Below are 18016 nucleotides of genomic sequence, written 5' to 3' on the forward strand. Positions count from 1 at the left end.
TTTTTGCATGGCTTTTGTTGCTGTTGCTTAGTTTAATGCTGTTTCCCTTTTTTTTGATCTAGGTTTATAATCCCCAGAATGATCTTGAAACTTCCAGTTGGATCTGTCCTCTACTGCAGTTAACAAGCTCTGCGGCAGAGGTAGCCACTGTGCGATGTTAACATTGGCTGCACTTGATGGGTCACTGTTGATGTTTCACCCCGACTCCAAATCCAAAATAGGAAAAAAAAAAAAAAAAAAAAAAAAAAAAGAGTTGATGTAGATTATTAAGATATGAATCTGTTACATCATGATAGCAGACCCACAAATTATACAGTTAAAATGAATACAATTAGAAATAAAATTAAAGGGTCACTAACACTAACTCATAAGTGCACAACATGGTTACTGACAATGGGATGTCATCATAATACAATGTAAAAATGAGCTTTCTACAGTGTCAAACATTGCTGGTCTCATCACTGAACTGCCCTTTTTATAGGGAGAATATTAAATATGACATGTTCAAAAGCCTAATATGAGGAAGAAACCCACAGGTATACTGAAACATGGATAAGACATCCCTTTAGGTTCAGTTTGCAATTAAACAAAGAATGAGACAGAAATGCTTAAAAAAGTCAGAAAACATCTGGTTTATATAAAGATAACTCACGGTCCTCAGGACAGTTAAAGCACTATCACGTCGATCCTGCCAAAGTGCATGAAGGAAAGCAATGGCGGCCCTATGCAAAAGAGGTGGGCACCAGTACCTTCTTTGCTGTTGAGAGTCAATCAGTTGTAACACAACCTGCAAGCAGCTCCACTCTCCTAAAATGAACTCCTACAACAAAGTAAAAACAATATGCAATAAAGTTTTATTACATGCAGTCCCCCCACAAGGCTGGAACAAATTCATCTTACTAATATTTTAATCAATATTTACTCAATAGGCCCAGGTTTCATGTCATTATATCTTCATTAAATAAATTACTTTAGACTAATCAAGCAAAGACATAACCAGAAAAAAACGAAAAGTAGAATTAAACAGCTATCATAAATATAACCACAATCACTCTTGGAACAAGTAAAAGCACAGATGAAAGGCAACAGCTCTTTGTCCCACTCCTTGCCTCACCTACTCTGACAAGTGTACACTATTTCTCCTTTATTATGTATGCTACTGATGCAAAACATTATGAGCTTAAAGCAGCAGTTAAGCAAATATATATTCTACTCATTAAAAACACATTAGTGTTTCTGTTTTAACAAAATAAGCTCCGCAGCTAATCACACATGTATTAAGCACTAAACAGTACCAGCGGATGAAGCAAAGGGCTGTACAAATAGAAGTGAACTGTTAACAGGATGAGCCACATCAGGCTGTTGCAAGGTTGGAGAAGTGATACAAATAGGTGTGTGACTACAAAATGAACAATGGCTCACAATGCCAAATTAGTGCGCACTCACATGCAATGCAGCACCACAAAGCTGCATCTTGTGTTCAGTAACCAAAACAAAAAACAAGAGACTACCAATAAATAAAACAAAACAAACCTGAACCAATCAGGACCACAACCAGATGTAAAACGCATACTGAGCGCATACGTCTTTATTCATAAATCTAGGCTTCAGAGTATAAAATCAACATATATGTAATTTCCTTACAAACATTCCCACAACCAACAGAAATTCATGTTTTAGAAGACATAAAAATTGAAAAACATCATGCATGAATTACAAACGTTGTGGATAAATTAAAAAATAAAACTTATACATAACAAAGCTAATATACATTAACTTCAATTGACCATGAATAAAAACAAGTACCATGTTAATATTTATAATATTAACAAGCTGCCCTGCATTTCAACATGCTACCGATAGACAATACATCATTTAGACCTGGTGCCTCAGTGGCATTAGGTCTAATCTGCCAACATAATTCTCTAATCTTGTGCTTAGCCAGTGCAAGGGCAACACAGTGGCCATGAAATATACCGCAGTGGGTTGTACGCCAATGTTCCAGCCCTACTCATAATGTAGTGTACATACAAGAGAATGCAAGGAGACAGACAAGAGGGTAACCATAAGTAACGAAAAATGGGTGGGGGCAACTTTTTTGTTGGAAAAAAAGTTCTCTTATATCTAGAAAAGAAGGGTAGGTGGGGAAGGTTGTGGAAAAGACAAAATGAAAAGGTAGCAGGGGCAGACATGCAAACATAATACACAGGCTCAGACAGGCAACAGACATACAAATGAAGGGCAGAAACAGTGGATGGACGCAGACATACAAAGGGTGGACAAGTGGTGATGAGCGTTTGACAATGAATAAAGAATGGGGATTGACATACATGGGAAGGATCACAATGGTATGGTAAAAGGACAGGATTCTGGCATGGTTAACAAAATCAGGTGTCACATATCTTGGAGGCCAAAAGGGATCCAATATTTTTGGATGGGGGAAAGTGTTTTAATGTGTGTATTCTAATGCATGGGAACTGATTTGAGCACTTTCAATTAAGTAATTGTGATATGTGAATAGATTTGTATATAAAGGACTGCATTGTGGTGTTTGATTTATTCCTTTTAGACAATTTGGCTGAGATACCAGAAGCAACAGTAAAGTTTACACTATTGCAGTCATTGCTGCCTTGCCTTTTTTTCCCTGTGGTTTTGTTAGAGTACTTGGTGGTTCAATGCCTTTGGAAGAAGCCTCTGCAGTTCCAGTTGTGTTATGTACACAACCTGACCAGGACAGGATTCACGTTTGTGGATTTATGGAAATAGAGATGAAAAGCTTGTCTTGTATGATCCCTGGTCTTTGGGTAATGAGAATGCTTATTCAGCTAGGTATGAACAGTTAAAAGCATTTGCTGGTCAAAGTTATTGAACTTTTTTATGATAGACTGTTAGAAAAATATGTCAGTCTGAATGCTACTCCCAAAGGTTTGAAAGGTAACTGGTTACCTGCATTTGAGTTTTTGGAGGACAAGCTTGATGTATTCAATAAATGGAACAGTGTGTCCCTGCAGTGTACGTTGGAGAGGCTTAAGGTGCTCATCAAGAGAAATTTGAAGTCGCACGGCAAAGTGCAGAATATAATACAGTTACAGGAGTCTCTCAGAGAGACATCTGAGACCATGTTTTTTTTTTTTTTTTTAAACAAAATGAGACATAAAAGCAGGAGTGAGCAACGTGAACATTGAGACTGTAGAAAGAAAAAGGAAAAAGTTTGCTTGGGATATTAATGATTATAAGTGTGACCTTATATTCTCTTGGCAACTTAAACTGAGGAAGGGAAGATCCAATACGGGTCCAGCTGAAGAAAAATCACGAGTGTCATGAAATTCCTCAGTTTCGTCTACAGAGACTGTTTCCAGCAGCAAGAAAAGTGTTTCAGTTGAGAATATGAATGCATGTCTTATTCAGCAAGTGGAGTATGTACGTACCAGTGGAACAGCATTCGAGTCTGCATTACACCAAAGGACGACAGCAGAAAATCGAGTCTGCATTACACCAAAGGACGACAGCAGACAAATCAAGGCAAGGGGAAGAATTAAGCTTCAAAGATGGTACATGGACAGTGTTGGACATTCTGGACTTTGTATGTGTCAAAAACACCATAGGATGTAATGACAGATTGTGAAATCAGTTTGAGTATTGTCAGTTTGTCTAACGTGGTTATTAGTGATGATTCTAGAAGGTTGTTGCTCAAGGGGATAAAATTTGTCCCCACACATTCCTACTTTAGCAGACCTTTTGGAGGTGAAGCATTTTTATAAGAAACAGCATTTAAAAGCGTTTTTTTTTTTCCACAACAAGAAAATAAGTAATTCTGTAGAGACTTTGGTAATTAATGATTCACTTATGGATTTATCTGTGCATGAGAATGACTTGTGTGACATTTATTTATAGGATAGTATTCAGGAAGATTTCAATGCCTCCCAAGAATGTTTTGTTATAGGTTATGGAAAATTGTTTGTACCACATATTCCAAATGTTAGTACTTCCACGCACCCCCCCCCAAGGACCTCTACGGTGGTAAATAGTTTTGAAAGAATATTGTGTAAGCAATTTGAATTAGAGCATCTGAAGTTCATTAAGCAGAGTAAACAGTAAAATTTAAGCAGAAATGAATAGTTAACCTGGAACGAACTTCGTGGAGTCAACAAGAATTACATATTCACCCAAGCTGATAAGGGTAGTAACTGGGTCATTATGACCAAGGATGGTTATAATAAAATGTTGGGGGAATTATGGAATAGTAATAATTACCACAGACTGTCTGGTAATCCATTGTTGGAATACAATTCTGCTTTGCTGGAACTGTTAGAGCGGGGAGACCATTTAGGATTTTTTTCATCCTCAGATGTCAGGAAGCTGTATGCTAGATTTGTGCCATACCCAAGCTCCACAAAAATTTACTGAACCCTGCAGATAGGTCAATTTCATGTATCTTTTAGACACCCACTTGAAACATCTTTGTCTAAGGTTCCTTCTCATATTAAACATACAAATGAATTTTCTAGAATGGTTGAGGGCTTGGAAAGGCAAGGGGATTTTTATTGATGTTAAGGCCTTATATAGAAGCATCAATAAATAATGGGGCTTGGAAGCAGTAGAAAAAATGTTGGGGGAAGGTCCCCGCATGGCTTTTTTGGTCCAACCTCTGAAGTTTTCTCTCACGTACAATAACTTCATGTTTGACTAGATTTTTTTTTGCAAAAAGAGGCTACTGTAATGGAGGAATTCTTATGCTCCTTCATATGCCATTATTTTCATGGATCATTTTCAGAATTTATTCATTTATTCTCCTCAATTCTTTTCTCAACAAGTAATCATTTATAAGCATTATATAAATGATTTAATGTTTGTATGTAAAGGTGATATCAGGGAATCTGATGGATTCATGGAGGAGCTGGGCATGAATTCCTGTGGCTTGGAATTATAGAGTGCACAGGGAGGTGATGCGGTTTCTTAACACTGAGTTGTTTGTTGGTAGAGACAATCGGGTACAATTTAGATCATATACTAAATATATGGATGTGAATAACTTCCATTATGCTAATAGCATGCATCCCCCCATGTCTACTAAACTCATTACCTTATGGAGAATTAAAACATGTTCAGTAATACGTCAGAAAATCACAGTTAGACAATGCGTTTTGTAAAGTCAGGAATAAATTATTGACTAGGGGATATTCTATGGATGTTATAAGAAAAGCTGAAGTGAAAGTGAGGGGGATCGAGAAGCAGTTGACATGCACAAGACTGTCGCTTGGGGCCGCAGGGAGGAAAGATGGGGAAATATGGACGTTGGGAGAGGTGAGTTGAAAGATGGTGAGAAAAAAATGTATTTAGTAAATGAGAATAAAATTTATTTAGTTAGTACGTTTTCTCCCTTTTCAGGTATATTGAAGAATTTGGTCAGCAGCTTATGGACCATTATTAGTCAGGATGAGACACTGGGTACTTTTTTTCCTGTAAGAGTAACTTTTTCATATGGAAGACTTTTGAATTTAAAACAAATTTAATATTTTAGGAAATTTAGGGTAGAGGAACATGCTTGGGTTCCTTCCCCTGTGGGAGATATAAAGCATGGTAGAATGAAAAAATCTCAGTGGCAGTAAGATTAATGGGAGAAATTATAGAGCTACTGACCATTTTGATTGTCATTCTTGTGCAGTGGTATATATCATAGGGTGCGGATGCACACCCACATGGTGGTATATAAGGCAAACCAAAAGAATGGTTAAAAAATTAATACTGGAGCATTTGAGGGATGTTAGAAACTGTAATTTGGATAGCCCTGTGGCCCAGCATTTCTATTCAGTGCATGCAAGTCAGACAGTATTTTTTTTTCTTTAGTATTTTAGCCAGATCTCACATTTACCTAGGAAGTGATTTTGCACATCAATTGCTACAAGTGGAAATCAGATTTATTATTCATTTTAGGACAATGGCATGAATCTAGAGATGAATCTTAATATATATATTTTTTTGTGAATTACGTTTTGCATTGCATTGTAGTTTAATTTTTAAAAGATGCTTGGATATAAAACACTTTTTGCATTTAGTTTCTTTTTTTTTTGAATGGGGGCAAGTGTTTTAGGGTGTGTATTCTGACCCATGGGAATTGATTTGAGCACTTTCAATTAAGTAATTATGACGTGTGAATAGATTTGTATATAAAGGCTTGCACAGTGGTGTTTGATTTACTCCTTGAAGGCAATTTGGCCGAGGTACCAGAAGAACCAGTAAATTACATTATTTCAGTCATTGTCTTGAAGCTTTTTTTTTCTGTGGTTTTGTCAGAGTATTTGGTGGTTCAATATTAGGGACTGGTTACTCTCTCAGTAGTCCACTGTTTGTAGACTAGCATTTATATGAGTCTACAACCAGACACTCAAAGGCATTCCATGTTGCTGAGTGGTACAGTTAGGTGCCATGGCACCTCAGCCACCGCCAACCTCTACACTTGATGCCAAAAGAGCAGGGCAGACCCTACTGGACCAGTCTCAGAAGAAGAGCTTTTGCCCTCCATCTCCTCCAGACCACTCTCAGAAGAACAGCCTTCACCCTCTCCCAAGAAGTAGCTACAGAACGCACCAGTGATTCATCCATGTCACCTTCACCAAGGGAACCACTACCCTTTGCTAAGAGGCAACATCAGCAGCCACTGGCAACCTAGTACACACCTTCAGCTGGTGCAGACCAGGTAAACATGGCACATCTCCTCTGCTGTAATTAGCCATCAAACCATGTTTAATTTCTGTCCTCCTCTGCTACTGCAAAAAAATGTACTCCTAACTAAGCATATAAATGGGTAACAACAATAAACTAGTACTAAGTACAAAAAAATAAGTTTCCAATACACCTTTGTTTTTGCCTTCCTATACTCTCCTACTTCGCTTCTGAAGTAGTTCATAGTGGTAACACCTTTATTCATTGTAATGATCACAGCACTGCTCACAGAATGGGTGATGCCAGTGGCATCACTCACTATTCTGGCAAAGTCATGGAAGGTATCTTTCACAACAGACCATCATACTGCACTAGCATGTGTCCCACAAAGTCCCTGCAAGGGAAGAACAAGAACATATTTGTCTCCCTGGCACACCATCCAAGTGCTCTGCATTCCATAGTTCTTGAACTAGCCATGGTCATTGAGTGTGGGTAAAGCATAAGGAGCAAAAAAATAGCCCCTTTTGTCATACAAACACATTTTAGATCACGCGACATGCAATTCAGTGCTGCATAGTGTCATTATTATAACTACGTGGCACATACCTGTGTTCCTACAACACCAACACAGTGCAGCACCATAGAGCTACGGGCAGTCATGGCTACCACCAACATATCTGACCAGTGCATTGCGTTTTGGAATCAGTTAACAGTAACATGAAGTAGCCTTATTAGTATAAATGCTGCACCAAATGATCCTTGTTAAAGCAATACAGAGTGCTGACTCATCCGGCACAACCTTTCTCAATGCTTAATTCCTGTGAAACAGAGGAATATCAAAACAGATTCAGTAGAATAAGACATCCAATAAACAATGTGACTGTGTAACTTATTGATCAGAGCTCTTCCAGTGTGAAAACTGAGAAACTTATAAACACCGGCAAAACTTGGTCATTAGCCAGCAACTACACTTCCTAGATGCCAGCAAAGAAGAGATTTAGAAAAAAGTAAGCAAGAATACACAAAAAAGAAGAAAAACTCTGGTTGGAAAGAACCTCACACCTGTATAGAAAAATAAGCAGTACAAATTGCAGTTTAAGTATATGAAATGTCCACAAGCAATTTAGAGGAAAAAATAAATTAAATGCATTCACTGATTAAAATACATGACAAAACTGGAAAAATAAAAAGCTTTAATGACCCATTTATGTGAGCTTATACAATTGCAGTAATCAGAGAATGAAACAAAGGAAAGCTTGGGTGAACATGAGACTTCAAGAACTATTTAAAAAACAGAGTGAGAAGACAGTGAGAAAACCTGTCATTTATTTATTTATTTTGCTCTACAGCAGAATCTGGAAGGAATGCACTGCATTAATTTTAATTAATGTCTTCAGTTTTATTACGCCCAGAGGAAAAAAAATATTTCTGGATGCAGAACAGGCAAAGGAGGAAATAAATTAACAGCACTCTGCATCTTAGTTTTCTAACAATAGGAAAGCCAATACAAAAAAGAAACCTACAACGCCCAAGTGTTTGCAAAAAAATGATTATACGCTGTACACCAAGCAGAAGGAAAACAAGTTTATCCTGGCAATAAGGAGATTTTGAGAGGCAGGTGTTAAGATTCAAGTTACTATATCCAGTTATCTTACCAAATGTTTTTCCGGATGATCAAAGATGTTTCTGGATGCAAAATAAGCTACAGATCCTGCAGAGGTAATTGAGATATTTTGTAATATTAATGAAACTAGAATTAGTAGCCACAACAGGAAAAAATGATGTACAAGTGAGGTACAATTAATCAACAGGGAAGTCTCCAGAAGTTTCCTGTGCAAATTTGGAAGTTGGGTGGGGAGAGAATGGTAAAGTTTATTTGCTTGTGTTTTTACTTTGTAGTCAACAAATCCAGAAAAGGACACTTCGGTGTTGTCTTTTTGGGACAAAATAAATGAAGAAAAAAACAAATTACCACAGTAAACTATGCAGATATACATGAATTGATTCAGCAATACTCACTTATGGGAACATGATCAGAAGTATTTTAAGTGCATGGATTAAAAATGATTCTCTTACATCACCTAAGGATATGTGGGAAGAGACTGAACAGAAGATAATATTTTATAAGAAAGTGGAAGTTCTTGATTATGAATATTAGTAACAGAAGATATTTTATAAGAAAGTGGAAGTTCTTGACTGAGTAGTAAGATGCAAGCAGTGATTTTTATTTAGCTCTTTAGGCTTATACAGTTATCAACCAGAGAAGTTGTGGATGATGACAAGGAGTTGAAGGAATTTGTTTGGGAGGGGAAGAAGGCAAGAATAAGGTGGTTTAGTGTTACCTGATTTAAACTGGAACTTTAAAGCTACACAGCTAAGACTTCATAACTGAAACAGAAGGCTATAAATCAACTAGAAAATGATGATTATACAGAAATGGGAAGTATAAGAAATATGAGGACTGGATTTTGAATTCAGGCTGTTAAGGTGAAAAGTAAAAGCCATACAACATACAGTAGAGCCTCGATTATCCGAACGTAGATTATCCAAAACTTCAATTATCCGAAAGCAGCCTTCCAAAGTTTTCAGGTAGGAAAAATCATAAAGTCTGAATATGTAAATATTATACGTGTTCGCTTGTACGTGTTTATTGAGCTTGTTGCGCAATACACTGTACCATTTCATACTTACAGTGAATGTTTTACTTTTCTTGTTTAATGTTCATCAAAAACATTTTCAGAAGTTTTTTTTTTAATCCAGTTCAATTATATGTTTGATTATCCGAACAGTTTGATTATCTGAACTACCCTAGGTCCCAATTAGTTCAAATAATCAGCTCTCTACTCTATTATACTTATAAAGAATCAAAAGGCATTCAAAGAACTAAGCCATCACAAGAATGGAGAAAGGAGATTTTACCAACAGGGTGTCTGCAAGTACGTCTATAGAAAAATATGCAAGAGAGGACTGGGATTTACTGGAGGAAACTAACAAAAGAACAACGTTTTAGGGAGCATATAACTTGGGAGGGAAAGTTAACTGACTGGGATGAATCTAAGCTAATCCCTAAACTGCAAGTTATAGGCTGCCTTCCTTACCAGGGATTGATGAGAGTGTACAGGCAGAGGAAAATGTACAGCGGAGTGATAAGTGAAAGAATGGCTTGACAAGTTTTTAATTGAATCTAGAATAAAATATGTTAAAAAGTTATAATTATAAGACACTGCATTATAACTACAAAAATCCTTTAGAGATTAGAAAAGATTGAGGAAAAGAGAACAGAAAGGTAATTTACAAAGGGATAACTTGAAGAAATCCATAGGGCTCCCAAGTTTGGAATAAAGCCCAGAATGCTTGTGATTTTTGCCTGAAGTGTCTGTTTAAGTATTTACCCCCCCCCCCCCTCCAGTATAGTTCACAACATTTTTTTCCTCGGTTATACAGCGAACATTGGAGATATGATAAAAAAAAAAAAAAAAGAGAGAGAGGCAACTGGAAACGCATTTTCTGGTAATGCAATAAAATGACAGATTATAAAAATTCCCTACAGAGAACTCAGACAGCAATGCTGGGGGAACAAATGAGAGTAATTTAGCAAATGACTCTTTTGACCTAGGATAAGATATGAACTGAATAGATGTAGTATGGCATTACTAAATTCAATGCTAATTGCTGTCAGAAATGTAACTCAAAATCTATACAAACCATAAGACATTTCTGATGTTGCAATGGAGATAAAAACTGGAGATGGGATCTTTAGAAAATCGTTAAGAGCATTTCAAAGGAATAAATAAAATTTCTGGGAACACCACATGCAGAATAATGCTCAAGAGGAGGAGCAAAATTTAAGGGAAGGCACAAAATGAGTGATTTATGTAACTTTGAGAGTGAAATAAAATTGTTAAGAAAACACACTGCACAACAACAAGCAGAGCACCTCGCTGGCCCCACTTCAGGAGAAATCTTGACGAGTGGATGGGTAACAAAGTTCACTCCAGGAATCATTCCAGTTGCCCTACTGGATAGGGGCACTGTGAACTAACATCAGGTGGCATGGTGTCTGGGCAATTTCTTTGGGGCTAGGATTATAAAGGCTCCAGGGCCATTACCCTAGTACGCACCTATGAACCTATGGATATTGTTTTTTGGTCTGTTTTCTGTTAATGCAGATAAACCTATCTGGTATATTAAAATGTGATAACTTAATAAAATATTAAAAAACACACACTAAAAGACATATGGGAAAGGCTCGATGGTTAGCAGGCATAGCATACAGAAACGCATGTACTTCTCCATAAAAATGACAATTTTTGCCACTGGAACTATGCTAGCTCCCCCAATATACATTCATATGAAATGACACACTGCCCCAAGATAAAGTATTATGTACACCCCTTACGACTCATCAATCAAGTACAATCTGTAGCTGACACCCAAGACATTTTCCTGTGTATTTTAGTAAACGTTAAACCTTTTCAGAGATACCCTATATTGATAGACATGAACAGCAGGCCTAAATAGCCATGTGGCTGTTCTATATTTATACTGCCATCCTATTTATGTCAAATACACCTAAGATGGGCCTCAGTTAAATAAGAGAATCATATTTTAGGTGCTCTTAAGGCATCAGACCTAAATAATTTTTAAAATTTAAGCTGCAGCTGTTGTGTCTATGAAGGGTTTCACTTCATAATCTCGAAATGCTGAAATCTCGAATTTCAGCATTCCGAGACCATGAAGCTGAAAAGTCAGAATGCCGAAAGTGCACAAGAGCGAATCTGAATATCTCAAATCCGCAAATATGCATTTCCAGTACGTTGCATGAAGTGTTTGGCTGGTATGGTGTCTGGAATTGCAGGTGAGTGAGTGTTTGTGTGTGTGTTTTTAACGTTGTATGTGTGGGTAAGGGTAGGGAGGAATAAGTATGTGTGTGAGTGTTGGATTTGTTGGCGTATGTGTGATGTGTATTTGTGTGCGAGCGAGTGGAGAATGCCGTGGTGTGAGGGTTTTTTTGTTTATGTACAATCTTGGAGTTGGTATATATAAGTGTGGGGGGGCGTGCAGGGGGGCTTGACCCCCTGCTTATATGTAGTGTAGGGTTGTGTAGTTTGTGGGCTGTGGGTGAAATGGTGTGTGTGTGTGTGTGTTATGTGGTGTACAGATGTTCGTGATTGTGGATTTCGGTATTGTCAATGGTTCGACTTCATAGTATTGAAAAGCTGAAATTCGAGATTTCAGCATTTCGAGATTATGAAGTGAAACCCTCTGAAGTCATAAATATAACTGAAGGACATTTTAGAGTTAAGTCATTCAGAACAACTTCATAAAACTTCACATTTTTCATAACATTTTGCAGACTGAGCCCTTTACACACACCAAAAAAAAAAAAAAAAAGAAATGTTAAGTAGAACAATGGCATACATAGATTAGCAACTGAAAAGGTCACCATCTTCAATAAACTAAACTGAAATATTAACCAAATTCATTTTATGGACTAAATGAAGGGAAAACAAACTAAATCACAACTTTCCTCTTACCTTTGATCCTTCACTTTCTTCTTTCACTTCGAGGTTGAGGAACAACTCTATAAGACCAGGTTGTGTTTCAACGGCCACAGTCAGAAACTCCAGAATCATAACTTTGATTTTCATGTCTTCAATCTTACTCCGCAGTCGTCTGAGGAATGCATCACGAATTGCCACAGCATCACTGCCGAGGCAAGCATACACAGACATTGGAGCAACCTAAAATAAATAATATGGCAGCTACTGTACACAGTACCTCAGATTCACATGAAAATAATGTACAAAAAAGTGACAAACCTATTTAAGGATTTATGTGACAATTCAAATAATTAAACATGTATGCAGTAACAAATAATATGAAAGATAGGTGAGAGTTCATGATGTAAGCTGACCTTAGAAATCGGCCTCTAGAGTGGATAACAGCAAAGTCATCCTATCAGAGACATGCTCTGACAGCAGTTCTTATGATCTTCAAACTCCGGGGGAAGGGCCTGTCTACCTCTCACCAGCTTATGCCCCTACAATGAAAAGCAGGGAATACTCAGTCCCACATTCCAAATTCTTCACATCCCTTTCCATGAGAAGGAAAGAGCATCGACTCTCCATGCCCCAGGAGAGGGTATCCTGGTGGAGAAGTTGGGAGTTGTCTGTTCATGGGGAGGCAAAAAGGTATACTTAAGGTATACTGCATCAATGGACTAGGTCCAGGAACACATCCCTGTTTAGCATCCATTTGTGGGATTGAGTCAAGGTCCTGCTTAGAGCATTTGTCATCACATTTTCTGCAGAAGGTATGTAGACGGCTAGGAGTTTACTTGACTCTGCTGGGTAATTTCCCACATCTGTAGAGCCAATCTGCATAGGAAGTAGGACTTTATCCCCCCCATTTTTTGATATATCACAGAACAGTGGTATTGTCTGTGTACCATCTCAGCATACCTGGTAGAATCTGAGCCTTGAAGAGTTGGAGAGAGGTGTTCCTTCTGTTGGCTCAGGGTCCAGGTGTCTCTCACTCTCCATTCTCTTAAGGTTGCACTCCAACTAGAGTTTGAAGCATCTGTGTACAGATCCTGGTTGGGGGGAAAGGGTTGCAGGGGTAGACCTGGACTGGCAGAGATCTAGATAATCCACCAATTTAGTTCTCTGGAAAGGCAGGGAAGCAGGGGTACCATAAACTCCAGAGGGTGCAGGCGTTGTTTCCAGATTGTCCGTAAGTACCATTGGAACTTCCTTGCTAAGGGTACCATGGGAATGGTGGAGGCCATGAATCCCAGGAGCCTCAGAAACTCCTTGGCCAACAGGGCTCGGAGAGGAAGAATTTCCTGGAAATAGTAGGTGAGGGACAGAATCTTGTCTGGAGGGAGACAGGCCATCATTTGTCCTGTTAAAATCCTGCATCCTAAAAACACATGATCCTGACAGGGTGTCAGGGAGGATTTGTGAAGGTTTATGGTGAACCCCAGGCACCTCAAGAGGGAGATGGTGAAGTCTAGATGTTGTTGGACCAACTGTGGGGGGTGATGCCTGGATGAGGATATCATCCAGATAGGGAAAGAGTTGAATCCCCTGTATTCTGGCAAAGGCAATGCCTGGGGCTAAATACTGTGAACACTCTTGGGGCCATAAAGAGAACAAATGGCAAAGCACAGAATTGAAAATACATAGAACCCACTGAGAAACAAAGTTATTTCCTGAAAAGAGAATGGATTGGAATATGCAGGTAGGCATCCTTTACATCTAAAGACACCATGAAGGCCTGAGGGAGGATCAGAGGAAGGAGAGTAGGCAAGATTAGCATCCAAAAAGAGGGGACCTTGAGAAAAGTGTTTAGATGAAACAAATCCAGGATAGGACTCCAAGGACCATCTTTCCTGCGGACCAGGTGACCAGGAACATCCTGGATTAGAATCCTTTCACTCTTGATTGTGGGAGTACCTCTTGAATTGTGCCTTGTTAGAGGAGGGCCTGCAGAACTGGGGAAAAAGCAATTTCGTCTCAAGGGGGTTGAGGAATGTCTCTGATGGTAGGTCTGTTTTCTCACACTATGAAATAACCTAGTTTTATTATGGATAGGATCCAAAAGTTCTAGGTAACCTGTTTCTAAGCAGGGAAGGACAGGAAGAGACGCATGGAGAGGGGGGTGTCTGGGCTTAAGGTCTGGTAGTCACAGACTACCAGGCTTGGCCTGAAAAGGCAGTTTTTGAACTGGAGTAGAAGGAGAGGACCTGGAGGGGGTCTGCCTCCTAGAATCTTTTTACCTTTGGGTGGCATGTTTCTGGAAGGCCTTCTCACAAAGGTAGTTTTAACTGGATAGTTCCTCTGGAAGTGGGAAACCGGGGCGACAAATATGTGCCCGGGGTCCTGGAGCTCTTTGCCCTTCGCCTTAAGGTCTTAAAGTGTTCAACAGTCGGTGAACCAAACAAAGCCTCATTATTCAAGGGACCATCCATGAGTTCTGACAATGTCATCAGGCAGAGGCTGTAGCCTAAACCAGGAATATCTCCTGATGACAGAACCTGAGGCCACAGCCCTTGATGAAGCCTCCACTGCATCATAACTACACTTTATGAAGTGTCTAGTTACTTGACTGCAGGAGTTTAACAGATTACAGACCTTAGCATTAATGAGGGAAATCAGGAGGGTTACCCAATTGTTTAACAGCATCAGTAAGAAGGGCCAAGGAATATTTAGCCATACGAGTTTGGTAGTTTATGGCTCTCACAGTATCAAAGCCCAATCTTTCCATTATTCAGTTTTCCTTACCCGAGGGAAGGAGGGAAGTGGAGGGAAGACATTTGGAAGTTTTGTCTGCAGCCACAGAAATTGTGGATGGGTCTGCAGAAGGGGCCTTAGCAAGGAATTTTGCATCTTCAGGGACTTTATAAAATCTGTCTGGGGACTTTGGTGCACGGAGTTGTGAATCTGGAGCTTTAGATGCAGCCAGGAAGGCATCCAAAAAGACAGGATGCACAGGGGGAACTGTAGACAGATTAGGGGTCTCCATTTGTAAGAGGTCATAATACCTCTGAGTCTCACTAACCTGACTGCAGTTCCACTTAATGTCCTTCACTTGCACTACTGTTTCCCCAAAGGTAATGTCTTCCCTCTGGGAATCTGATCCATTTGACTCCTCCTCTGGAGGAGCATACCCCAGAGGGGAGGCAATTTGGAATGCGTAAGTGAGGGATTCCTCCCCTGAAGAATCCTCTTCTTCAGAGGAAATACCAGCTAATAGTTTGCCCTTAGGAGTAGAGATTGAAGGAGCTTGGGCAGGGGCAGGGGCAGAGGCCTGGCGTAATGCAAGAAAAGCATTAAGTAGGCCCTGAGTAAAGGCCTGCCAATCAGGTGTCTGGTCAGATGGTATGGATGGTTGAGAAGCAGCAATATGTTTTGATTTTTGCTTCTTTTTGGGAGCATCTGACAGACGTGTCTGTTATGCAATGCAGGAAAGGAGGGCCAGACGCCAGGTGGCACTTCACAACATCAAAGATAATGTCTTAGTGGATGACGATTTGGGAAACTTCGGAAATAAGCCTTGGCTCCCTCCGGTACCCAAGCTGGACGCCTGTGACTCCCTCTGGTACATGCTAGCGACTCCTTTGATGGTTTCCTCCCAGGTACCCATCAGAGGAAGGTCCATGGATTCCAACTGGGACTCTAGGCCCTTACTGGCCCCGAAAGGTACAGTCAGAATACAGAGCACGGCAGTAGGATCTGGCCGAAATTTCTTGGCCTTTTTCGCAGGCAGCTCTTCCAAGGTTCCCGACGTTGGGTTCATGTCTTTGGCTAAGAGTTTCAAGCGCTGGTTCTCTAGATACAATTTTAATGTGGTAAGAAGGCTCCTAAGAGTTTTGGGAACAAAAGACTGACAGATTTCACAAGAGGTGTGGTTATAGTCTTTGCCTAGAAAGAATAGGCAGAGCGTGTGAGAGTCTATGTGGAATTTGCCTTCCACACTGAGACTTGCCCTTTCTACCGGACATTAACCCACAACACAGTTGCGAAAAAATAACAAAAAACCCTATGGGGTACTTATCTGAACATGGACAACCACAAAGTCACTTCTCCAAGAGAGCAACGACCGGAGTTGGCAGTCACACAGGCAGTAGAATAGTTCTGAGGTAGGTGCATGCTGACGTCAGCTTTACACCCGTCCATTTACAGCCGACGTACTCTGAGTGATGCAGGTCATCGCATGTACCTTTGCAATAACAGCTAAAGTTTGTAAAATGGCCGGACATGCAGGTCAACCAGAGGCAGCCTCCCCATGTTATGGATAGGGCAGCATAGGAGGACATTTCAGAAGAGACACAAAAGAAAGTTTAAATGCTGGAGTATACATCCAAACAGTTTTGCAGCTACATGCACTGACAATAGACAAACAAAAACTCCTCAGCTGGGAAATTTGTAAAACAATGGCCAATGCCTAATTAGTCAAACAATAACAGCAGCAATAGCACAATACAGCTGGAAGTCCATTTGTAAGGTCTGTTATGTGGGGACTACAATGCTCTTCTTACCCTGAGTAAAGAAAACACACAAGTTAACCAGCTTCTTGAGAATCTGTTCTCACTTGAGATAAAATCTCAGCTGCCAATGGATAAGCATATGCAGGATCTTCTCCCTTCACGGATTCTACTAGTAAAAAGAAAGCAAAGATATGGGTAAGACTGGATGAACGACTGCAAAATCGCTTCTTACAAAACATGTCAGCCTCTCCCAACGTAAACCATGCCCTTGTGGAAAATCAAATACTATTCTCTGCAAAACAGCTCCTGGGAAAGGGTCCCAAGTCTTAAAATCTCTTTAAGATATCCAACTAAGGGTGAAACAGTGACATCAATACTGAAGTCCAGGCCCAAGACATACACAGGTTCTCAATCAATGGGTAGAAATGGAGTACGCCCTGTGAATCATTGTGTGTATTGGACTTAGTCAGCCACTTAGCATGTGTATATATAAGTTACTGAGTGCATACAAGATCAATGTCATTTTGTATAGTCAGAGTGAATGCAGGTATGAATGGAGATGCACATCAGTGTGTCTGAAGTAATGAGTCAGTTAGCTTAAATACATGTTCCATTGCACTTCTGATGTGTTTGTGTATAATAAACTTGAACCCATCACAGTGCCTCAGCATCTCATTTGAGTACAAGAGACATGCAAAATGGTGTCACAATGGGATTCGAAGTGGAGCAACTCAAAACAATGAGGCACGAGGTTAAAAGTGGAGGAATACATAGGAGTCAATTCACAAACAGGTCAGCGGTTATTCAGAGGTAAACTCGTTTAAATTATTTTTCATTCGCCACTCATGTGGTGAAGCATTCAAAATGTTCGAAATAATTACAGAAATAAACAAAATGTTCAACATTGTGACATACTGATAAAAGTATTCAAAATAAATACAAGTGTTCGAAATAATTTCTGAAGTGTTAAAATGTACAAAGGCGTAAATGACCACATTTTTTCCCCAAAGTACTACTTTTTCGTATTAAATGAAACTCTGAGGTATCCGAAGTGTCTGGAGTATTCGCAGTGCTTGCAGTGTTAAAGTAAAGCCTTTCCAGAGAGACTGTTATGCTGCTGAGCATAATTACAAGCACCTGGTCTATGCTTATATTTAAACAAATTTTGTTATGGCAGGCGAATTTTGCAAACCTGAACCTCTGGTGTTTGATAATACTGCTGAGAACTGGTGAGTGTTTGAGCAAGAATACAATATTTTAATAAAGGCTGCATTTTCTGATAAAGATGCACGTACAAAGGGATTCATACTTCTTAATTTAGTTGGCTCGGAAGCTATTAAGAGGGAACATTCATTTGTG

At 39.4% G+C, this 18016-nt stretch overlaps 1 protein-coding gene across 1 annotated transcript in view; it reads right to left on the reverse strand.

Moving 5' to 3' along the window:
- The window catches only part of NUP188 (nucleoporin 188), a 3305077-nt gene that overhangs the window by 1399468 nt on the left and 1887593 nt on the right, over positions 1–18016 (reverse strand). Inside the window, exons 28-29 of the mRNA XM_044058121.1 lie at positions 12201–12407; positions 653–820 (exon numbers count right to left, since the gene is read on the reverse strand). Coding sequence (XP_043914056.1) covers positions 653–820; positions 12201–12407 — 375 coding nt within the window. The remainder of the gene's footprint in view (positions 1–652; positions 821–12200; positions 12408–18016) is intronic.

Source organism: Protopterus annectens, chromosome 16.part0, assembly GCF_019279795.1.
Source record: "Protopterus annectens isolate FY-2018-M chromosome 16.part0, PAN1.0, whole genome shotgun sequence".
NCBI classification, from domain to species: domain Eukaryota; kingdom Metazoa; phylum Chordata; order Ceratodontiformes; family Protopteridae; genus Protopterus; species Protopterus annectens.